This window comes from Coffea arabica, chromosome 4e, assembly GCF_036785885.1.
Source record: "Coffea arabica cultivar ET-39 chromosome 4e, Coffea Arabica ET-39 HiFi, whole genome shotgun sequence".
NCBI classification, from domain to species: Eukaryota; Viridiplantae; Streptophyta; class Magnoliopsida; order Gentianales; family Rubiaceae; genus Coffea; species Coffea arabica.
Window position 1 is genome coordinate 10,803,784 of NC_092317.1, and position 24,576 is coordinate 10,828,359.

At 33.5% G+C, this 24,576-nt stretch overlaps 2 protein-coding genes and 1 long non-coding RNA gene across 13 annotated transcripts; all 3 read left to right on the plus strand.

Annotated features, from left to right (window-relative positions):
- The first annotated feature begins 4 nt into the window (after positions 1–4).
- LOC113741966 (uncharacterized) lies at positions 5–3,525 on the plus strand. Of its 2 annotated transcripts, XR_011813623.1 has the most exons (6): positions 5–281; positions 1,895–2,011; positions 2,219–2,432; positions 2,694–2,806; positions 2,898–3,177; positions 3,282–3,525. It is a non-coding gene; the product is annotated as an uncharacterized lncRNA (long non-coding RNA). The 2 variants fall into 2 exon arrangements; XR_003460764.2 differs by lacking the exon at positions 3,282–3,525 and having other exon boundaries at positions 2,898–3,222.
- Positions 3,526–6,499: 2,974 nt separating this feature from the next.
- Positions 6,500–12,001, plus strand: LOC140004421 (F-box/kelch-repeat protein At3g06240-like). Of its 4 annotated transcripts, none has more exons than XR_011813624.1 (4): positions 6,500–7,663; positions 8,793–9,963; positions 10,638–10,716; positions 11,733–12,001. XR_011813624.1 is itself a non-coding variant. In XM_072047609.1 (4 exons), the coding sequence occupies exon 3, from the start codon at positions 8,795–8,797 to the stop codon at positions 9,956–9,958; it is 1,164 nt and encodes a 387-aa protein (XP_071903710.1). In that variant the 5' UTR covers positions 7,003–7,663; positions 8,199–8,262; positions 8,793–8,794; the 3' UTR covers positions 9,959–9,963; positions 11,685–12,001. The 4 variants fall into 4 exon arrangements, 3 of the variants coding, with proteins under 3 accessions (XP_071903708.1, XP_071903709.1, XP_071903710.1); XM_072047609.1 differs by lacking the exon at positions 10,638–10,716 and adding an exon at positions 8,199–8,262 and having other exon boundaries at positions 7,003–7,663; positions 11,685–12,001; XM_072047607.1 differs by lacking the exon at positions 10,638–10,716 and having other exon boundaries at positions 6,501–7,663; positions 11,685–12,001.
- Positions 12,002–15,504: 3,503 nt separating this feature from the next.
- LOC113738968 (F-box/kelch-repeat protein At3g06240-like) lies at positions 15,505–22,718 on the plus strand. 7 transcript variants are annotated; one of them, XM_072047611.1, is made up of 3 exons: positions 15,522–15,658; positions 15,781–16,952; positions 18,825–19,139. In XM_072047611.1, the coding sequence occupies exon 2, from the start codon at positions 15,783–15,785 to the stop codon at positions 16,914–16,916; it is 1,134 nt and encodes a 377-aa protein (XP_071903712.1). In that variant the 5' UTR covers positions 15,522–15,658; positions 15,781–15,782; the 3' UTR covers positions 16,917–16,952; positions 18,825–19,139. The 7 variants fall into 7 exon arrangements, 2 of the variants coding, with proteins under 2 accessions (XP_071903711.1, XP_071903712.1); XR_011813627.1 differs by adding an exon at positions 20,104–22,718 and having other exon boundaries at positions 15,523–16,952; positions 18,825–18,938; XR_011813628.1 differs by adding an exon at positions 20,359–22,718 and having other exon boundaries at positions 15,523–16,952; positions 18,825–18,938.
- Positions 22,719–24,576: the final 1,858 nt, after the last annotated feature.

Below are 24,576 nucleotides of genomic sequence, written 5' to 3' on the forward strand. Positions count from 1 at the left end.
TCAGCTTTCTCTTTAAAGTTATCTACCTTCTTCTTATTCAGTTCCCAGTTCCAATGATACGATTGAATTCCCAGGCAAAGGTTTCCACTTTGATCCACACTTTCTCTTTGTTACAATTGAATAAATCTTCTCACTTCAAAATTTTCATCTTTAGTTCACACTTTGCTTCTATCCTTTCTCATCGTTCGGTTGGGTTTGAGTGCTGCCATATGCAAACACAACAAAAGGGTTAGCGACGGTGGTAGCCAGCCAAAGAGCATATGAAAAACAGCAGTGACGAGGTTAGATCATCATGTTCTCTTGAAATCGTTTGATTATATTGCTGTAATTTATTTATATTTCATTTGTTTTGTTTGTCAAGATTTTCTTGGGAAATCAAGGCTGAGAATTTGAAGATTTTATTGCAATTTTGGGGCCGAAAATGTCCGTTGAAACATCTAGGAAATGGTTGTAGTTTTGATTATCTACGGGTAAAATATGTTTAATAGCCATGTGAAACATCTAGGAAAGGACTTGAGACCAGGCGTTTAAGTTAAATGTGATTAATTTGTGAATGCATATAAGATGTTTGGTGAAATGTCAAAGAGAAATTTGTATGTTGTGATTGCTACTCTGTGCGGGTGAGAATTACTAATATATTAGTAACTCAACATGAGCTTTATAACTTGAATTCTTCAGGCAAGAGAGGTTTCTCCCGTTTTGGAATTCTAAGTTGATACGCTTGATGGAGCATATGTTATTGAACTGAACTGATCTAGAATCATTGTTGCGAATCTGTTGTTTCTATGGAAATTTATTATCAGCCTCTTGAATTTTTTACTCCATTGTAACGTCTGCAATGCCACGGAAATTTGGCCATTATTACTCTTGTAAATCTGTGTTGCAGAAGCAATTCTTATTACCATCCTATGATACATGTAGATTTTGTAGAATCACATCTTCCCTCTTCTTCAGTCAGGAAAGGAGAGAAAATTCATAGAACAGTTTCCGACCATCAATCAATTATGGTGTTATACATACTTCATATTTTTGCATTTTTTTGTTTATTTTTCTTTTGAATGGTGTTGCATGGGGCAAACCTGCGGAATCCAGTGGTCTTTGAGCAAAGGATTGTCAAATGCTGGTTGTTGATACATATAGACACAATCAATTATATCACCGTCTTTGCTCTGTCATGAGAAAAAATTTTGAATTTCATTGTAAAGAGCCAAAGGCATTCAACATAATCTAATCTACCTACCCGCAAATTTGTGACTTTCATTGAACTAAGGATTAGATTATGCTGGTTGTTTCGATATTTTGGACATGTGAATAACTCATCTTCCTCCTAAAAAATTACTAATACGTAAACCCTTACCGGGAGAGTCAAAATAGCTTGTTAATGCCATTGCTATATCATAACGATTAGACTGGAACATAAATCTGTTGAATGGGTTGATTGGAACAAAATTCAGATGAATGGTTTATATGAGAATTGAGGTTTTCAATTAGTTTGATGATGGTTTGTAATATAGAGAGAATGGAGTTCTAATCATAAAATACCTAGAAAAGAAACGGGTTGCCAAGTCGAGAAGATAAGTAAGTTTTTAATTCAAACTAGTAAGTATATGCCTGAAAGATAAGTTTTAGTCAGAAATAGAAATTTACACTTTGAGTAATTTAATTTACTTATTATTTGACAAAATTTACTTATGTTTAAACTAAACTTACTAATACTAAAAGTAAAAAATTTACATATTTAAGTGAAAAAATCACCGGGTTTCTAAAAATGATTTTGGGTTGCTGAAAACGGTTTTGGGTTCCTGAAACACTTTCGGGTATCACCTATCTCTTTAAAGTCATCTGTCTTCTTCTTATTTAGTTCTCAATTCCAACGATACGATTGAATTCCCAGGCAAAGGTTTCCACTTTGGTCCATACTTTCTCTTGGTCCAATTGTTGTTGCTACAAAGGGACAAAAGGCAAAACAGTCCACTCACAAGCGAAAGCGAAGACGATGCAAAAATTGCAAGTAATCACCTACTCTTAAAATTGACTTATTCTATGGTTAGAATAGCTTTGCAAAACCAGATATGAATGAGCAATGCTAAATTTCATCCACTCATTGGCTTTATGTTAGAAGGCCAAAAATGTTAGTTATATATGTACACTTCATATACGCCTTTATAAATTCAATCTTATTGTTTATGGATTATGCTTGGCAATTTTTTTCCCGCAGGTCATTTGGACATGATAGACGAAAATGTACTAAAGTGTGCACAGATGCATATGAAACTCACAATTATGATCATGTTGGGGCACCCAATAATGTTGAGAATGTAAATTTGAATCTGATAGGATCATCCGATGGCCTATTGCAATCAGATTCACAGCATGGATGCAATAAGGAATTAATGGATAGTAATTGGTTTCAGATCATTCCTCCTGGTCAGGTAATGTATAGCTTGCTTTTATTTATTTTTGTGTGAAGGCATGAAATATAATGGTGCTCTATTTGCATTTGTATGGGCATTAATGTGGGCATGCAATCCTTCATTAATCCAAAGTCATGTACAAAACACTAGCTTGTTAGGAGATGAAAAGTATTCAGGTACATTTTTCCTTCTTCACGCCTAAGTTTTATGTTATTTATTTGCTATGATTATGTGTTGTTGTGGCCTTTTTTTAATACAAATCTTGTGATGGTTTTGTAGTGAATGAACCAGATTTCAGCCAAGACCATTAAGGAATTTTATTCTTGAGAGAGTACAAATGTTTTTGCACGTCTTTGCTCAAAGCTTTTAGGATGATTTAAGTTTCTTCGAAGGTAGTTTAATGCGTTTTGATTGTAAATCTGAACATAATCTCCTTAGTTTGCAATTTCTGGTGTTTACTTGTTTTAATGTGAATAATTTCAGCTTGCTTGGAAAAAAGTTTGGTGATCAAATTTCAGATATTGTTAGCATCCAAGTGCTCTTGGGTTTGTAAACCAGAAATGTCAATCCAAACTGAAGCTTTTGATAGTGATATCAGAGCCCTTGATGCTGGTGATCAAATTCTCAAATCAAGTTACTAGCCTTTTGATTGCTTCAGATTTCTGAAGCCAAAGTCTTTGTGCTCTAAATTCAGTTCTTGGCCATGTAATCTTGTCATGCTTAGATAGCTATATCTAGTGTCCTGCCAGCTTAATTTTGATGCGTAAGTATCAATTATTAAAAGTTAGATTCATTCTGATGCTCAAAATGAGCCGTTTTCTCCTATTTTGAAATACCAATTTCATATCAAATGTCTTGTGCATGTAGATTTTGCTGTTTACTTCAAATTGGACTGGCTTACTTGATGAGCAGAACTCGAAAAGCAACTCAAATACTCATGTTATACAATACTCAGCACACGGTTTTTTAGGCTTTAAAACGTCATTAATGAAAGTTACCCATTCGGTTGTTTAGGAATGTTAGGAGATTCGTCAAATTCAAATGACGATGCCTGAAACTTGTACTTATCCCCAAATTTGTGTTGTAGTACAGTATCAAGATCTTGCACCTATTCCATTCACCTATAAAAATTATGATTATCATAAAATGACATTTTATAATAATTTACATACTATTTGCCAATTAAAAGCAAGTTTCATAAAAAATGTGCATGTAAATCCATATTGTGAATGATACGAAATATATTTGAAACTCACGAAACTTAATATATGGGTAAATTTACTATAATTTTAAAAGATTACGCTACATTAGATACGATCACTTTACCTTTTATACTTGTGACCTAGAAAATAAATTTATTAAAACACATAACATTTATAAATGATGCATACATTTATTAAAATGCTTAAAACGCAAAACATTTATGAATGAAACATACAATCATTATTATACATTTATGTTACCAACAACTACTAACTATAATATTAAGTTTCAACCATTAATAAAAAAATCTTAGCACTAGTTTAAATAAACTTCTTAATACTTGTTTCATATAAGTTTCTTTAAGTAATATAGTAAATTTATGCCACAAACTAGTAAGTTTTGATGATTAACCAAATTATTATTCTTTCAACAAGATTTACTATTAATCTATAAAAACTTACTATTACTTGAACTAAACTTACTCCCCACAAAACTAAGTTTCGAATGTAGAGTAGTAATTTAATTTTTAAAAAAAGTAACTTTCATTTTTATTTCGATTTACTTTTTGAAACATAAATAGGATAACACTTATATGATCATTTTCGATTTATTTTTTATTTACTTTTAGCGGCCATTTGATTATTTGATAGGCCTATCCACCTAAATAGGATAACACTTAAAAATAAGAAAGTAAGTTTTCCATCTAAAATAGTAAGTTAACAGTAATAAATTAGTAACTTTTATACTTCAAAATGTAAATTGGAATAAATATTAAACTTACTTTTTAAATAAATAAATTACTACTTTATATCCCAAACTTACTTTTTATAGTGTAAGTTTAATTCATGTAATAGTAAGTTTTAATACATAAATAGTAATTCTTACTGATAACATGGTAAAATTGATTAATAATCAAAATTTACTGATTTATGAGACACATGTACTATTTTACTTTAAAACATATTTCAAACTAGTGTTAGGGAATTTATTTGAAATAACGATAAGATGTTTTATTAATGATTAATTTTTAGTACCTTAGTTAGTAAGTACTCATAATATACCTGTATAATACAAGATTATAGTTAACATTTAAAAAAATTTATTTACATATTTTAAAATACTATGGAAAAAAGTTTGACTTTTCACATAATCTCGTAAAATATGTAATAAAATTTTGTCGTATTATAAGTTTTTAATTATTTTCAATTTTTGAAAAGTTTGAAAGTTTGGATAATAATAACAACAAATCTTCCTAGTTATATATAGAATATTACTTGTTTATATATCAAAATTTTTATAAATTAACACCTATGAATATAATAAGATGATAAAGTTTTAATAAATTTACATATGAGACACAAGAAATAATAAGAGTAAAAGCCTAAACAAAATGAGAAATAATATAATAACAAAAATTATAAATTTAGTATAACAATTAATATAAGAAAATTAAATTAAATTTAGAAGGTAAATTAAATAACAATGTCAAGGTTAGAGGTCATGGTAAATGTTACAAATTTTAGGAGAAATTATGTACTGTAAAAATGGTTTAATAATTTTCTATTAAGCATAACTATTGCATACAAAAGGAAAAGATATTTGATTTTATTTTGCTTTGATTAGAAGAACTTGTACTAGTAATAAAAGAAATTTCAATTCAACAATCAACGTGTACATGATTACAGTAATTTTTTAGTCATTTAGACTAATATATGTCATAAAGTAGTCAGATTTAGTCGTTTGTGAATTCATAATTTTAACAATTTACATAAAATTCATCTATTAAAAATTATGATTATTATAAAATGCCCTTTCATAATAATTTACTTACCATTTGCCAATAAAAAAAAGAGTTTGATAGAAAACATATGGATACAAATCCATAATGTAAATGATACAAAGTATGTTTGAAAGTCACAAAACTTAACATATGGGTAATTTTACTATAATTTTCAAAGATTATTCTATGTTAATACAACTTTAATTTTTATACTTGTGACCCATAAAATAAATTTATTAAGATTTTACCATTTTATTAAATTCATAGGCATTAATATATGAAAATTGCGTACCATTTTATTATATTCATCGGTGTCCATATATGGAAATTGTGATGTATAGATAAGTGCAATTCTATAAATAACTCAAAAGATTTTTTTTTACTGTCATCCAAACTTTTTAACCTTTTACAAATTCAAAAATAATTCAAAATTTATAATATGACAAATTATTCTTACATATTTTATAAGGTCATATGCAAAAAAAAAGTTTTCATAGTTTATTTAAAATGCTTAAAACATATAACATTTATAAATGATACGTACAATTGTGTATCATACATTTACATTACGAGTAATTACTAACTATAATACTAAGTTTCAATTATTAATAAAAAATCTTAACATTATTTCAAATAAACTTCCTAATACTTGTTCCATATAAGTTTCTTTAAGTAAAATAGTAAATTTATGTCATAAACTAGTAAGTTTTGATGATTAACCCAAATTTACTATTCTATCAACAATATTTACTATTAGTCTATAAAAACTTACTATTATTTGAACTAAACTTACTCTCCAAAAAGTAAGTTTTAGATATAGAGTAGTTATCTACTTAAAAAAAAAAGTAAGTTCCATATTTCTTCAAATTTACTTTTTGAGACATAAAAGTTACTAATTTCTTGAGTTAACTTACTATTTTTAATGTAAAACTTACTAACCATATTTTTAGGTACTATTTTATTTAGATGACCAGTATAACAGGTAATCAAATGGTCGCTAAAAGTATTTTTACCTGTTATATCAGGTAAAAACAGTTTCGTTATCATAACGCCGTTACTTCAGACTTTTCCTTGTTTTGTTTTCGAGTGTATCATATATATTTTCAAAGTACGGACACATCGAAAAACATCACCGCCGCACATACCCGCCTACTGACACTTCCACCTCCACCATCACCACCGCCGTCACACCATTGCCACCTCCATCTACAGATTTTGTGCTAACTAAGCATACGATCAATCCATATGTCTCTGCAAAAATTCCATCAAACCCAAATGCCGGTTGCCCCGGCCGACTTAGCTTCAAATACTCCCCAGGAACACATCATCGACATTCTCTTACGACTCCCGGCAAAATCCGTCGGCAAATGCAGGTGCGTTTCGAAGCTATGGCGCTCTCTACTTTCCGACCCACTTTTCATCAAAGCCCACCTCGCTTCCCACCTCCATCTCTATTTCCCCTACACCTCCCTCTTCCTATTTATCCCTCGTAACTTTCGCCACCACCAGTGGCAGCAGTAACATCGACGGTTTTTCAGAAAAGCTCGCCCTTTTGGAGAATCAATTGCTTCGCTCTAAGTGTCGGTTCTTGCAACGGGTAAATCGTTACGCTGTCTTACGATTGGCGAGTTGTCAAAACAGAGAGTTATCCTGCCTTTGTTGATGTTTTTAGTTGGGGGATTGGAATGTGGAAGAGGATTGGTTGTTTTCCTTATGTTTCTAGTTCGCATTTTGGGGTGTTTCTGAACGGTTCCATACACTGGCTTGCTTATCCTTAAGTTGATAAAAAGTGTGTTCTAATTGCTTTGGATACGAGCTGCAAGAAATTTAAGCAACTGCCATGGCCTGATACTGATCATACATCTCATAAGTGTGGCAGCGAGCTTGCAGCTCTTGGTGGATGTCTAGGAATGGTTGTGGTACAATCTAGTCACCGTATGGATGTTTGGATGATGATGGAGTACGGTGTTGGAGAATTTTGGACCAAATTTATTGTTACTACACCTGAAAATGTATATGCATGGGGATCTATATGACTGCTGGGGAGTGATGATGTCATTTTGCAGATGGGTGGTAAGAACCTTGTTGTGAAGAATTTGAGAGAGAGAACTATGAGGGATATGGTAATTGCTAGCATTCAAGACAAGTTTGGATCCGTTGCGGAGTAATAGGCTTTTCCGAGAGCCTTGTGTTGCCTGTTTTCAGCAGTCAGAAATGGAGAGCGAAATCACCCTGACGATGTCTTTGAAAATTGATGCTAGTGGAGGTAAAAGCTCAGTTTTCTTTGCAAAGAAAGGTTAACGGTTGGTTTAGTCATTCTTTTGTAGAAGTTGCAATGACTGACAAAATTGTACTTGCATTAATCAAAGCATTCTAAAAAGGGGAAATTGATTTAAAAGAGCCAAAACAAGTTTATAAATTGATAGAAGTCAAAAAAAAAAGGAAATGAATTTATGCTTCTTGAATATGGCAATCTTGAATTAGCATTAAAAGTTCAGTCTGGTTTAGATCCTTAACATTTTTTTTGTAGCTAGTTTCAAGTAAGCAAAGTTGAACACTAGCACTTGCTACTTTGTGGACAAAGGGAAAAACAAAGCCAAAAGGCAGAAAAAATAGTGTTGAAGAGTTGTAGCTCTGTCTTAAATTTTCACCCGACTATGCCTGTTTCGAGATTCATCTTCCTAAAGAGTCATTTACTTCATATTTCTGCATGATTTTTGATCTCCCTCCATCAATTGTTGTTTTTGCAGCTATAATTACATTAAGAGTCCGTCCTAATAGTATGCTCTCTTCTTTATCAGTTGGTGGATTTGCTAGATAAAAGCTACTGGTTTAAATTTAGTGCCATGCAATTGTACTGTTAAGGTTTGTCCTTGAACCTATTTCCAAGCTGCTCTTAGATTGAGTGGATTTTTTTCCCCCTCACCCATGCTATTCTGTAACTTGAAAAAAGGGGTGTGAACAAGAGGAATGTTTTTTCTTTGCACAATACAGAATCATCATATTTTGAGGTTGAGTGAGTCGATGGAAATTTAACATCAAAATAACAGAATTGAAAAAAATAACAGAAAAAAGAAGATAAAAGCTACTGGTTTAAATTAGTTAAAATTAGTTAATGAAAACCAAATTGTAACATTAAAATAACAGAATTAGAAAAAAAAAAGGCAGAAAAGGGAATAAGAAAAAAAGATTCCCCATTAAGTTCAAACATTTCACGGCATAGGTGATTTCCCGACTTTGAGAACAACGCCAGTGCCCCTCCCCGTCTTTGGCTGCTTCCACCAGTAAACCCCTTCCACCTCCACAATCACCGCCACCTCCACCTCCATCTGCAGATTTTATGCTTACTGAGTATACAATTCATCTATGTCTCTGAAATATTTCCATTAATACAGAAATGCCTGTGGCCATGGCTGACTCAGCTCCAGATTTCCCCCAAGAACTCATCATCAACATCTTCTCACGACTCCAGGCAAAATCCATCGGCAAATGCAGGTGCGTTTCGAAGCCATGGCGCTCTCTACTTTCCGACCCACTTTTCATCAAAGCCCACCTCAGTCTCCACCTCCATCACCCCCAAAAGCATATCCTCATCTCCATTTCCCGTTCTCCTCCCTCTTCCAATTTATCCGTTGTAACTTTCACCACCACCAGTGGCAGCAGTAACAACGATGGCTTTTTGGAAAAGCTGACCCTTTTGCAGAACCAATTGATCTTCGCTCAAATTGTCGGTTCTTGCAACGGGTTGGTGTTGGTGCTAACTTTTGAAGGGTCAAACACACCAACAATGTATTTGATGAACCCCACTACCAGGGAGCTTGTGAAATTTCAACCTAGCCCATTGGTTTGGGATGATGCAGAAACTAGTTATGGTTTTGGTTATGATAGTTCTAGTGATGATTATAAAATTGTTACGCTGTCTCACGATTGGCTTCTTGACAAAACAGAGAGTTATCCTGCCTTTGTTGATGTATTTAGTTGGCGGACTGGAACTTGGAGGAGGATTGGCTGTTTTCCTTATATTCCTAGTTCGCATTCTGGTGTGTTTCTAAACGGGTCTATACACTGGCTTGCTTTGTCTAAAATTGATGGATTGTGTGTTATAATTGCTTTGGATATGAGCTGCGAGCAATTTCAGCAATTGCCATGGCCTGAGACTGATAATACTCCTCATAATGGCGGTCGTAAGCTTGTAGTGCTTGGTGGATGTCTAGGAATGGTTGTGGTGCAATCTAGACAGCATGTGGATGTTTGGATGATGAAGGAGTATAGTGTTGGAGAATCTTGGACCAAATTCATTGTTACTACACCTAAAAATGCGTCTGTGTGGGGACCTATATGCCTGTTGGGGGGTGATGATGTTGTTTTGCAGATGGGTGGTAAGAACTTTGTTGTGCATAATTTGAAAGAGAGAACTATGAGGGATATGGTAATTGCTGGCATTCGAGATAAGTTTAGAAGAGGAGTAATAGGCTTTTCCGAGAGCCTTGTGTCACCTATTTTCAACAGTCAGCAATGGAGAGCAACATTACCTGAGGATGACTTTCAAAATTCATGCTAGTGGAGGTAAAAGCTTACTTTTCTTTGAAGGACTATTGAGAAAGGTTAACAGTTGGTTTAGTCTTACTTTTGTAGAAGTGGCAATGACTGACAAAATTGTACTTGCTAATTTGATTAATCAAAGCATTCTAAAACGGGGAAATAGATTTGAAACAGCCAAAACAAGTATATAAATTGAAGAAGTGAAAAAAGAGGGAAATGAATCTGTGCTTCTTGAATGTGGCAATCTTGAACTAGCATTAAAAGTTCACAGTTTGGTTTAGATCGTGAGCATTTTTTTTAGCTAGTTTCAAGTGAACAATGCTGAACACTAGCACTTGCTACTTTGTGGACAAAGGGTAAAACAAAGGCAAAAAGCAGAACAAATAGTGTTGAAGAGTTGTAGCTCCGTCTTAAATTTTCGCCCAACTATGCCTGTTTTCAGATTCATCATTCTAAAGAGTCATTTACTTGGTATATCTGCATGATATTTTATCTCCCTCCATCAATTGTTGTCTTTGCAGCTATAATTACATTAAGGGTCCATCTTTATACCATGCCCTCTTCTTTATCAGTTGATGAAATGGCTAGATAAAATCTACTGGTTTAAATTAAGTACCATGCAATTTTACAGTTAAGGTGCATCCTTGAACCAAGTTCCAAGCTGCTCTTAGATTGAGTAGATTTTTTTCTTCACCCAGGCTATCCTAAAACTTGAGAAATGGATGTGAACAAGAGGAATGCTTTTGCTTTGTAAACACAGAATCGGCATATTTTGAGGTTGAGTATGTCAATGGAGGTTTAAAATGGTGAAATCTGTCTCTTTTAAGGTTTCTTATCTCTTTAGCCAAAGTTTTATGGTTTCTTAAGGGCATCAGATATTTCATCTTGATAAAGTTTTGTTACCATTTTAAACACCTGCTTCTATAATTAGTCTTCGTAGTGTTTTTTGGTGTTGTAATTGATTGACAATGGGCCACAATGCCTTTGATTCAGCATGCTAGACAAATTTTTTGAATGTTTATTGTGGAACTGTTAACTTTTTTTTGTGATGAAGTTTAGCCCAAATCTACCCCAGGTTGAGTAGATTTTGGCCTTCTAATGACATATTTACTTCAGGATTTTGGGGTTTGACATCCTTTGCATCTGTTTCTGTAATTCTATTTTCTTCTTTTCTTTTAGTGATTTTTTTTATTACTTCTTTACTTTTTAATTGGAGCATGTGCAAGGTGAAAAATGTTGCTTGATGAAACTTTAACGTGTAGGCTGTGGTAGTTAAGTTGAAGATTAGGTAATAAACTTACAAGTGGTCCGAGTAACTAATTAGATGTCATTCAGTGCTCTGACGAGTTGATATCTTTCATATACTTCTGAAATTAGCATTTTAATTGTTGATGTTTCTGAACTCTATCTTTCCATTATTCTGTTTTACTTTGAGATTTTAACTGACTTTATGTGCTGAGTTTGCTGATGTGAATGCAACAGATTCATGATTCCATTTAGCTTGGTTGTGGACTGAAACTTATTTTCCCATTCTATTCCTCAGACACACAGGCTGGCATAGCATAATGACATTTCCCACCATTAAATATTTCAAGATGGAGAAACACACATGTGAATGTTATAGCCGTCTTGTTTATGGTGTTATAGATGACATGTTGCGATCTTTTGAGTGTATAGCCTTTCAAGAATTTAAAACTGCTTTTACTTCTTTAATCAGATTTATGGGTTTGTATATAACATTTCAGAAGTGAAGATGTTCAATTGCTGACTTCAACTTTGGATGCTGCAATTAGGTTACCAAACAATTGTTGAGGTTTCATTGATGCTGCTGCTTTAGTCTTCATGGAGATGCATAATGAAGCTGCTGGAGCTACATTGCACTTGAAAGTATTATTGAACATATTTCTGTGTAGAGATTCAATAGCCATATATGTGTTATTGCAGGAGCCTTGTAGAATAGGCTGTTTGATTTGGTTGTACATGTTATTTGATGAGAATATCTACTGCTAGTATGTGAATGTTTGCCTCACAATCACCCTTATGTTATTCTCTTTGTTGCCAATTCTCATACTTTACCAGCTTAAATGTGTGGATTGCCAGGCATTAGTTTTCAATTGGATGGACGCTCTGGTTCTTTGAGACCTCAAACAGTAAAATGGTTATCAGGGAAGAAGAAGCAGCTTTATTTTTTCTTCTAGTAATTCAGAATTTGCAGGGCTTTTGAAAGATTAGTAGCCAATTGTTTAAGGTACTCTGTTACGTTTGTTTTTGGTGTGTGGTCAATGCATGTTAATTCATATTTTCTTTCCACTACCAATTATTGAAGTGAAATTTAGGAAAATTGGTCCCCTTAAGTTGTGGATCTCTAGTGAAACATATTCTATGAAGAAGTTAAGCCAAGACAAGACAATTGGCGCAGCTTCAATTTTGAAGAAAATCTTACATTAAATCCATCAAAGGAAAACAATAATGCTTAAGGAAAGGCTATATTCAACTTTAGAAACAGGTTTTTTTGGGACATCTATGCAACCTTAAGCCAGAAGAATGTGTGTAACATCCGTGGAATGCATCTCCTAGGTTATAAAACAACAAAGAGATGCTAGAAAATAAAAAGAAATATGAACAGTTAATTTTTTCCCCTTTTCTTTAGCAGTCATCAATGTTGTTGAATTAAGTACCAAAGTTACATTCCTTCTCCTTAAATATTCATTAACGGTTGCTAAAAAGATGAAAAAAAAAAGAAGAAGAGATGGATATCTGAATCATTTGGAGACGGAACAATATATTAATCAAATGACTTTTGAGGTTATAAAAAGGTGTTTGGTTAAATACCAATCCATGAACTTGATAGAAAAACTTAAACTAAATTGTTTATGCATTGTCAGCGTATACATTAGTGGGTCTAAATGCATATCACATATGTAAAGTTTAGAATTCAAAGTCAAATTGAATTGATGTGAAATGTATCTTGATTACATTTCAATGCATACACTAATAGTGTAGAAAAATTAATTCTAGAACTTGTATTATCGAAAGTACTTTTAGCAAAATGTTAAAATTGATGGTTAAGAATAATTCTTGTGTTTTAAAAATTAAAACATCAATTTTGAACATTTTATCAGCAATTATGAATTGAATAAAAAAAGATAAATATACATTAAAAATACAAAGTATGTATTCAAACAATATATTTAAAGGGATAATTTTAGAAATCTCCCTTGAGGTATCTAACTATTTCACTTAGTTCCCTTGATATTTTTAAAATTACATTTACTTCTCTTGATTTGACACTTTGGTAACCAAAACTTAAATAGTGTCAAAATTTTAATGAATATTCTAAAATGCCCTTATCTTATAAAGTTTAATATGTTCATCTAAACAATTATAAATTAATTTGGCACAATTATATTAAAAAAGAGTGTCAAGTTTTTCATGCCAATATTTGTTATTTGATAATCAACTATAACAATAAATCTTTTGTTACAATAGGCCATTTTTCATAGGGTTAAATGCAAAAAACCCCCACAAACTATATACTCATTTGCAGTTTACCCCTTAAACTATAATAGGCATTTTGCCCACTTGAATGATATGTTTGGACAACACTACCCCCACTGTCTTAAATCCTTTCTTTTTTTTTTTTCTCTATTAGCTTTTTTCATTTTTTTTCCTTTTATTTTCTTTTTGTTCTCCTTCTCTCGTGGAACTAGCCAACATCTCTCTCCGATGTGAAAAGACTTACATCAAAAATTTTAATATTTTTTAAACTACTTTTTTAACTTGTTTATTTGTTAAATTCATTCTTAATAATTTGTCATAAACTCTTTGTTATTACAAAATATATGTAGCTTATATTGTAAAGTGTATTAATCTAGTAATTCAACAATTTAAGTACCTATAAACTAATTAAGAGTTCACAGTTACTCAACTACTTATAATAAAAGTAACATATTATATATCACATAAAAAAGAAAAGTTAGCAATTGTTATTTGTAGTGAAATGAAAAATAGAATAAACAACAATAGTAGTTCATTTTTTTTGTTATTGATACTACTAATAATTGATTAATCAATTTCTCTATTTTGTTATTATATATTTGAAAAGTTCAATTTCTTAAATGACATTGACTTCAACATTTGGAAAAAAAAATCTTGTATTCCATAGATTTTTTTTTACAAAATATTGACATACAAAATTAAGAAATAAACAAATTTTGACTAATCTAATCTACTTATTTAAACAATATTTAAAGAAAAAAAAGGAAGAATTTAAAAAGAAAATGATAGGGAAAAAAGAAAAATAACAATGCTTAAAATAGAAAGAGTAGATTTGTCCAAACATATCATTCAAGGGGGCAAAATGCCTATTATTATAGTTTAGGGGGTAAACTGCAACTCGGTATACAGTTTGTGGGAGTTTTTTGCATTTAACCCTTTTTCATAATGCTTTGTTGGAGATATAGATTCTTTTTAAGATAGAGAAGAAATTGTTATCTTGTTTTTCTTAAAGTTTATGGACTATTTTTTTAATAAAAATATATGGACTAACTTTCTTATGGAACTATCATAGTTTGGTAAATGATTTTGGGCCATTTATTTTTAATTTTTGTTGATTTATTCTTGATTTTGATACAAAGAAAGAGTTATAAAAAAATTGGATGATATTAAAAGTTATTAAGAAAATATTCCTAGTTTAACATTTGATCAGGGGAGATATTAGGGATAACATTGATAGTTCTTCTATACTTCTAATGGAATATAAGAGAAATGAATAAAAAGGAAAAAAGAAAAAAATTATAAAATTATAAAATTAATTCCTTTGTATAAACATAGTAATAAGAGAATTTTATTAAAATATTAAGGTTAATATTATTGTCATCTTAAATGGGTAAGGGAGTTAGGTGTAATGTTTGAAATTATAGGAGAGCTAAGTGAAATCACGAGAAACCTTAGGGGAGGTTTCTGAAATTATCCCATATTTAATACTTAATTTTCCTAGAAAAAAAAGCAGGAAAGGAATAGGAAAAAATAATAATTCCTTAATAAAGATCAAACATTTCATTGCTAGCTTTCACACAGGATTCTCAGTGCCACTTTTTCAGTGATAATTCAGTGCCACTTCTATATTTATGTCAAGTGTCCTGTTTATTTAATTTATCATGTGTTGTTTATTTAAATTTCTTCTATCATCACGTAATAAGTGGAATTGACACTGAATTTGACACCGAGTAGTGACATAAAGGATCCCAAATGAGAGAACATATCCTTTGTCCAATTTTTTGTGTCCAATTTTCTGTCCAATGTGAAACTACGTAGTTTCACTTATTATATCTATTGATGTGGCAACTACTCTGAAGACTTCAAGCACCCAGACAACGGCCCTCTCAAATAATTTTCATTCACCGTGAATCCCTCAAAAGCAAAACCACTACATATTTCGGGTGGAATTGACCACCACGTATTTTTGGGAATTGTAATAAAGTTATGTAAATAAAGAAAATCCAAAAAAAAAGAAAGAAAAAGAAATATAAAACAGTCAAACAGCCATCTAATTTTTGTTATCACGTCAGCAGATATAACACGTAGTTTCACATTGAAGGGAAATTGAACACAAAAAATTGGACAGCGGATCTGCTATCTCCCAACTGGCTAGCTTTGGTGCTTTCTCAACTTCGAGAATGACGCCGCTGCTCCTCACCGTCTACGCCTACTTCCACCGGTAAACCCCTACCACCTCCACCATCACCTCCACCTCCACCTCCACCTCCACCTCCATCTGCAGATTTTATGCTTACTAAGTATACAATTAATCCATGTCCTTGAAATATTTCCATCAAACAGAAATGCCTGTTGCGACGGCCGACTCAGCTCCAGATATCCCCCAAGAACTCATCATCGATATTCTCTTACGACTCCCGACAAAATCCGTCGGCAAATGCAGGTGCGTTTCGAAGCCATGGCGCTCTCTACTTTCCGACCCACTTTTCATCAAAGCCCACCTCAGTCTCCACCTCCATCACCCCCAAAAGCACATCCTCATCTCCATTTCCCGTTCTCCTCCCTCTTCCAGTTTATCCGTTGTAACTTTCACCACCACCAGTGGCAGCAGTAACAACGACGGCTTTTTGGAAAAGCTGACCCTTTTGCAGAACCAATTGATCTTCGCTCAAATTGTCGGTTCTTGCAACGGGTTGGTCTTGGTGCTAACGTTTGAAGGATCAGACACACCAACTATGTATTTGATGAACCCCACTACCAGGGAGCTTGTGAAATTTCAACACAGCCCATTGGTTTGGGATGACGCAGACACTAGTTATGGTTTCGGTTATGATAGTTCTAGTGATGATTATAAAATTGTTATGCTGTCTCACGATTGGCTTGCTGACAAAACAGAGGGTTATCCTGCCTTTGTTGATGTATTTAGTTGGAGGATTGGAACTTGGAGGAGGATTGGTTGTTTTCCTTATGTTCCTAGTTCGCATTCAGGGGTGTTTCTAAATGGGTCTATACACTGGCTTGCTTTGTCTAAAGTTGATGGATTGTGTGTTATAATTGCTTTGGATATGAGCTGCGAGCAATTTAAGCAATTGCCATGGCCTGAGACTGATAATACTCCTCGTAAGCGCAGCCGTAAGCTTGTAGTGCTTGGTGGATGTCTAGGAATGGTTGCCGTGCAATCTAGACATCACATGGATGTTTGGATGATGAAGGAGTATGGTGTTAGAGAATCTTGGACCAAATTTAGTGTTACTATACCAAAAAAGGCGTCTGTGTGGGGACCTATATGCCTGTTGGGGGTTGATGATGTTGTTTTGGAGATGGGTGGGAAGAACTTTGTTGTGCATAATTTGAAAGAGAGAACTACGAGGGATATGGTAATTGCTGGCATTCAAGATAAGTTTAGAAGAGGAGTAATGGGCTTTTGTGAGAGTCTTGTGTCACCTACTTTCTACAGTCAGAAATGGAGAGCATCGTAACCCCGTGGACGACTTTGAAAATTCATGCTAGTGGAGGTAAAAGCTTACTTTTCTTTGCAGGATTACTGAGAAAAGTTAACAGTTGGTTTCGTTGTACTTTTGTAGAAGTTGCAATGACTAACAAAATTGTACTTGCTAATTTGATTAGTCAAAGCATTCGAAAAAAGGGAAACTGATTTAAAAGAGCCAAAACAAGTTTATACATTGACATCAATCAAAAAAAGAAGAAATGAATTTATGCTTCTTGGATTGGGCGATCTTGAATTAGCATTAAAAGTTCATAGTCTGGTTTAGATCATGTGCATTTTTGTATTGCTAATTTCACGTGAGCAAAGCTGAACACTAGCACTTGCTACTTTGCGGACAGAGGGAAAAACAAAGCCAAAAATCTGAAAAAATGGTGTTAAAGTGTGGTATCTCTGTCTTAAATTTTTTCCCCTTCTATGCCTGTTTCCAGATTCATCATTCTAAAGAGTCATTTACTTCATATTTCTGCATGGTTTTTGATCTCCCTCCATCAATTGTTGTTTTTGCAGCTGTAAATACATTAATAATCCATCCTAATAGTATGCTCTCTTCTTTACCAGTTGGTGGATTTGCTAGATAAAAGCTACTGGTTTAAATTTAGTACCATGCAATTGTACTGTTAAGGTGCATGACCAAGTTCCAAGCTGCTCTTAGATTGAATGGAGCTTTTTCTTAACCTGTGCTATCCTGTAACTTGTGAGAAGGATGCGAACAGCAGGGATGTTTTTGCTTTGCACAATACAAAATCAGCATATTTTGAGGTCGAGTAAGTTAATGGAAAATTAACATGGTGACATCTGCTCTTTTAAGGTTTCTTATCTCTAGGCAAAGTTTAAAGGTTTCCTAAGAGTATCAGATATTTTATCTTGATCAAGTTTTGTTACCGTAGTGCATCTGCTTCTATATTTAGACTTCTTTGTGTTTTTTGGTGTTGTAATTCAGTGAGAATGAGCCACAATCCTTTGATTCAGCATGCAAGGCAATTTTTTTTTTGAATGTTAATTGTGGAACTATTAACTTATTCTTTGTGATGAAGTTTAGCCCAAATCTACCCCTGGTTGTGTAGATTTTGGCCTTTTAATGACATATTTACTTCAGGATTTCAGGATTTATATCCTTTGCATCTGTTTCTGTAATTCTATTTTCTTCTTTCCTTATAGTGATTTTTTCAATTATTTCTTCACTTTTTAATTGGAGCATGTGCAAGGTGAAAGATGTTGCTAGATGAAACTTTAACATGTGGGCTATGGTAGTTGGGTTGAAGATTAGTCAATAAACTTGCAAGTGGTCCGAGTAACTAATTCAACGTCATTCACTAGTCTGACCAGTTGATATACTTCTGAAATTTGTATTCACTAGTCTGACCAGTTGATGTTTCTGAACTCTATCTTTCCGTTATTCTGTTTTACTTTGGGATTTTAACTGACTTTATATGCTGAGTTTGGAGATGTGCATGCAGCAGATTCATGATTCCAATTAGTTCGATTGGGGAATGCAACGTATTTTCCCATTCTATTCCTTGGACACTCACACTAGCATGGTGTAATGGCATTCTCACTATCAAATATCTCAAAAATAGAGAAACACACATGAATGTTATAGCCCTCTTGTTTATGGTATTATAGATGACATGTTGCAACCTTTCAATGTATAGCCTTTCAAGAACTAAAAATTGCTTTTACTAGATTAGTAAGATTTATTGGTTTGTATATGTAACATTTCAGAAGTGAAGATGTTTAATATCTGACTTCCAACTTTGGATGGTGCACAGATTACAAAGTAATATCTTTCTAGATTACTTAGATTTATAGGCTTTATAATTAACAATTTTAGAAGTGAAGATGTTCAATCCCTGACTTCAACTTTGGATGGTGCAATCAGATTACAGAGCAATTATAGAGATTGATTACAAAGCAATTGTAGAGGTTTCTTTGATGCTGCTGCTTGTGTCTTATGGAGATTTGTTATGGAGTTGATGGAGCTACAAAGCACTTGGTAACTATTATTGAACATATCTTTGTGTGGCGATTCACTGTGCATATCACCCATATGTGTTACAGGAGGAGCCTGGTAGAATAGGCTGTTTGATTTGGTTGTACATGTTATTTGGCTGTTAGTATATGAATGTTTGCCTCACAATTGCCCTATTAAGTGCACTTTATTCTCTTTGGTGATAAAAGATTGCCAATCCTCAAACCTTACCAGTCTTTGATGTATGAACTGTGCCGGTCATTAGTCTTCAATGTGGATGGTCACTCAGGTTCTTTAAGACCTCAAACAGAGTGCAGTGGTTATGAGGGAAACAAATAAAAAGAAGAAAAAGGAAAAAGCAGTTAAAACATTTGGTAGAAAGCTCTTCCAAATTTCCATGGCACATTACAGTCCAAAAAAACAATTAGTGGTTAACCTACTACAAGTTTCTATTGCATTTCCTTTATTTATATATTCTTTTCCTAAGGATTTGTTAGTAGAAATCTTAGTGAAATAAAAATGATTAGCTTTATTTTTTTCTTCTAGCAATTCAGAATTTGTAGAGCTTTTGGAATATCGGTCAGTACCCATTTGTTCTTCAAGGTACTTGCTACGTTTGTTTTTTGGTGTGTGGTCTGTAGTGTACAACCTAATCCATTCATACTTTTTCCTACTGCCAATCATTCAAATGAAATTTAAGAAAATTGTGCCCCTTAAGATGTGCATCTCTGGTGAAACAAATTTTATAAAGAAGTATATGCTAGACAAGACAATTGACGCAGCTTCTATTTTGAAGAAAATCCTGCATTAAATCCATCAAAGGAAAACAACTAAATAAATGAGTGTTTATGATTAACCCATGTCGCTAAAAGAAGTCCATCATTCCCCAATGCCAGTGGCCACGAGGCTGTTAGAACTGGGGTTGCCTTGGGATATGACAGCTCTAATGATGACCACAAAATCGTTATCCTATCGTGTTATGCGAAACCTAATCTTAATGATACTTTGGTTGATGTTTTTAGTTTGAGGAATGGAACTTGGAAGAGAATTAAGCATTTTCCTTATCATCTTGATTTACATTACGGGGTGTTACTGCACGGTGCTATACATTGGTTTGTGTATTCAGATGCTTCACTGATAGCTTTTGATTTGAGTTGCGATAAATTTAAGCCAATGCCAATGCCTACAGGTATTTCTGCCCCTATTAAGCTTTTAGATTTTGGTGGATGTCTAGCAATGTTTGTGCAACAAAGACGGTCTAATTATCAGATCGATCAGGTGGATATTTGGATGATGAAAGAGTATGGTGTTGCAGAATCTTGGGATGAAAATAAGTCTTATTACACCTAATAAACCTATTTGTCTATTGAGAAATGATAATGTTGTTTTTGTCACTGAGGAACAGAAATTCTTGGGAGATAATAATGCTATTTTTGTGGTGAAGCAAAAAAAGTTAGTTTTGCGCAACTTGATAGAGAAAACTACGAGGGATATGGTGGTTGCTGGCATTGGTGATCACTTGCAAGATGTTATGGGCTTTTCTGAGAGCCTTGTGTCGCCTCTGTACTACAGTCAAAATTGGAGAGCAACATAAACTTGAGGATTGACAGGAAATCAATGCTGAGGAAGGTATAAGCTTACAAGTTTATTGAATTATGTAACATAATTTTATTTATTTTGTCATCAAATCTTAGTTATCACATGGATATCTATATTGTTATCTGATATCCAGCTTGGGAAAAATTGCATGTTGGTTGTCTTATACTTTGTAGGCTTTGCAATGATTGACAGATTTGTACAAGATATTTTGCAATACTTGCTGATTTTGTTGAACCACAGCATTCTGAAAGGGGGGAATTCATTTAATAGAACCAAAATAAGTTCGTCAATCAATTGAAATTGAAATAATTGGGAATGAAATTGTGCTTCTTGAATGGGAAAATATTGTTGCATATTGTATGAAGTGAGGTGGTTGGTTTCTTTTTGTGGCTACTGTCAATTAAGCAAAGCTGAGTGCCAATGCTTGTTGGTTTTCTGACAAAGGGAAAAAGAAAGTTAAAAGACCTATAGATAGTTTTGAAAATTTGTAGCTCTCTTGCATATTAACTTTGATCACTCATTTTTCCAGATTCGTTGTTCAAAAAAGTTATTTTTGGTATTTCTGCATACTTTTTGGTTTTTGTCCGTCTCTTGCTTTTTGTTTCCCCCGTTCCCCTCTTCCAACTATTGTTGCAGGTAGGAAAAGTTTTAGTAGTTTGGCCTCTTCTATTATTGGTTAATGGATTTTCTAGATAAAAGCTCTCAGTCCAAATAAACTGTGTTGGTGCTTCATTCCTAGCTGAGAACATAGTTTCTAGGATTGTGTAAATAGCTGATTCAGGACAGTGTTGCTTGCTGGAGGATGGTCCCAAGGTCTCAAGCAAATTGGCTTCTCTTGTTTGGAACTTCAATCCAAACATCTTATGTGCTGAGTAATTTGTGTTGTGGTAGTTATAATTATACTAGATACTGAGTGGCTGTTCCATAGTGTTTTGTTACTGGTGAATATTTCTTGCAATAACAAGAAAACTTAAATTTACTTGTTTTTTTTTTTGTTAGTACCATCTACCCTGCAATTGTACTGGTAAGGTGCATCCTTGGACCAAGGTGCTCTAAATTGAGTGGATTCTTTTTTTCGTCCATGTCATCATATCCCATGGCAAAAGATCTGAATCTCTTTACCTTGCACACCAGAAAATCAGCTCACTGAGGTTGAATAACTCAATAGAAGCTAGACTCGATGCCTGGATTTGAACTGATATTATGATGCTGAGTCCATTGATGTGCACGCAACTGATTCATGATTGTTTACCGAAACTTAGAATTTTGCCATCCTATTGCTTAGACGTTTACACTTTTATAGTGGCATTTCTCACATTAAATTCTTCAAGATAGGGAAACATGCATTTAGATGTTTTAGCTCTCTTCTTTGTGGTGTTAAACATGACATCATGTAAATCTTTTTAGGGTAACTTCCAAAGAATTTCTACGTGCATGGCAATTTCTTTTACTTCTTTCCTCAGATCAATAGGTTCCTTGATAAAATTTGAGATGCGAAGATGTTTAGCCATTTGCTGACTTCAACCTTGGATAGGATTATCAGATAAGAAAACACAGTAGGGGTTGCTTTGGTGCTGCTGCATTACTCAAGCATATCTTATTGTGATACATTATGAAGTAAATAGACCTACGAAGCACTTGAATGTATTCATGAACATATTCTTCTGACCATATATATATATGACAGAACAATTAGATGTGAACGAGAGAGATGTTTTGTCTTCCATTATACAAAATCTGCATACTCTCAAGCTTAATAGGTTGCCTGACAAATTTTCAGATGTTAGAATGTGCAGCATTTGCTGACTTGAATTTTAGATAGTAAGGGTCCAAGGGACTGAGGGTGGATGGGTCATAGTGTTGTTTGGTTGAGATCAAGGATCCTCTTCAATGAGAATAAATATTGTGCTGACACCAAATTCTATTCCAAGAAAGGTAGGTGTAGTGGTGTTTGATACTTTAGAGGAGCCAAGTGAATTGTCGAAGGTTACGACTAGAAATGTAGTTGCGATCTTGTTCCATCGAAGTTGCAGTTGCATATTCTAGCTGAAGCCTGAAGTACGATGTACCAAGTGAATTCAGCTCGCAATCTGTACTTTGTTTTTTTTTTTTTTTTTTTTGCGAGATCAAGTTCAAAAATTGTGTTTGGCTATTAAAATTTATTCAAATATTATTTTGATTATTTATAAATATAGTTTTTAATCATTTTTTTTGTTTCATATATATCACATCATAAAAGTGTTATGGTAAATTATTCTAAATATATGTGCTCGCAACATATATGCGGAGTCTGAAAGTTCAGACTTAATTGAAGTGAAACCATATCCCCAAAAAAATTAAAAATAAATCTTTTGAATCTTGAAAATGGTTCAGCATCAGATTTCTTCAATGCCAAAAAAAAAACATGTGAGTTTTCCCCTTTTTTTTTTTTTTTAGTTATACTCAATGCAAAACTCGTGTTAAATTAAAATGCGTATGTGCTAGTTTACAGTTAGCATTCTTTTCCATATTTACTACCATAACGAGAAGATTACATAAAAGCCGAATTTCTAAACTTCAGTTTAGAAAAGGTTAAGAGAGAGAAGATTACACGCATAGATAAGCATGTGGACGCCAATGATTCGATGAAAACCCTACGCATTTTATTGATCCTAAATACCATTTTATGTCAAAAATGTAGATGGTCATGATGATGTAGACGACACATGAATTCAGGAAGAAATAAAAGAAGGAAAAGCACGGTCTAATTCTGCAGTAAATTTGTCAACTAAACAGGTGATTGAACTGAAGTAGGGAATGGAAAAGCAAGAACTTAATTTAAAAATAATTTTGAAACTTATAAAACTATAAAATAATTATGACATTATGCTGATGTCAGAGGATTTTTGAGAACGGTTCAATCGATACGATCAGCTAGTTTGATCGAGTCGCTATTCAGTTCGGGTTTAACAACATTGCTAAACAGGTGGTTGAACTGGAGTAAGGAATGGAAAAGCAAGAAGCTATAAAGAAGTTTTTAAGTGTGAGGGTGGAGTAGAGGAGGCATTAGCGAAAGCAGAAAAGACCCTGCACCGGAGAAAGTCCTTCAATTACTAGATTTGCTTGATAGAAACCACTAGTTCAAGTTAACAAGAGTTCCATTTTCTAAAAAGAGAAAAAGTTTGAAATGAACAGCCATTTCAAGCCAAGCTCATGTGGATTAGTTGGACCTTGCAATTCCCATCATTTGATCACTTGTTTGGATATGATATTATTTGAAATATTATTTGGAATAATTACTGTAGCACTTTTTGTGATGTGATGTATGTGAGATAAAAAGGTGGTTGGGAATATAAAAAGGTGGATTGAAAAATGTGTTTATGATGCAAGCGAAATATTATTTGAGATAAGTTTTGTATCCAAACACTCCTGCATCTCAGGCAACACGTACCTAGGAGGGCTAGCAAAGTATACACTGTGTAGCAATTAATTTGCATTCGTGGAAAAAAGATCAGCCACAGTCTCTCTGTCTAAACTCCAAGTAGCATGTACTAGTTGTTTTTCTGCCAACAGTCTCTTGGTCCGTTGTTAACTCCAAGATTTTTAAGTCTTGGGATGGTGGGAGGTCAAGAGTTCAATCCTGATCAAATCTTTGACCTCCCACCAAATTTACCACTTAATTGTAATTGTTACCTTCGGATGGCTTCCTTTCCTATCAACTCCCTCACCCCTTAGATTAGATTAGAGTAGGCTATACAATTGTTATTGTTGCGATAAAAAAAAAATGTAGTTCTTTTTCTCATTAACTGTTGGGAAATGCAAAAAGTTCCCTAGAGTCCATATTTAGTGACCATGCCCTGTCTAATGTTTATATAAATTATTCTTTTGTTTTTTATATTTTTCTTCACAACTTCCTACCACTTAACTATTACATACAGAAGATTTAAATAAAGGTCAATGAGGCTCCAGTTTAATGACAAAATAACAAAAGTTCAGCCTTCAAAAACTAATTACCTGGAGTTTTTAATTCAGGCTCGACTCATAATTAATTCAAATATAATATATTTAATACAAAGTTCGACAA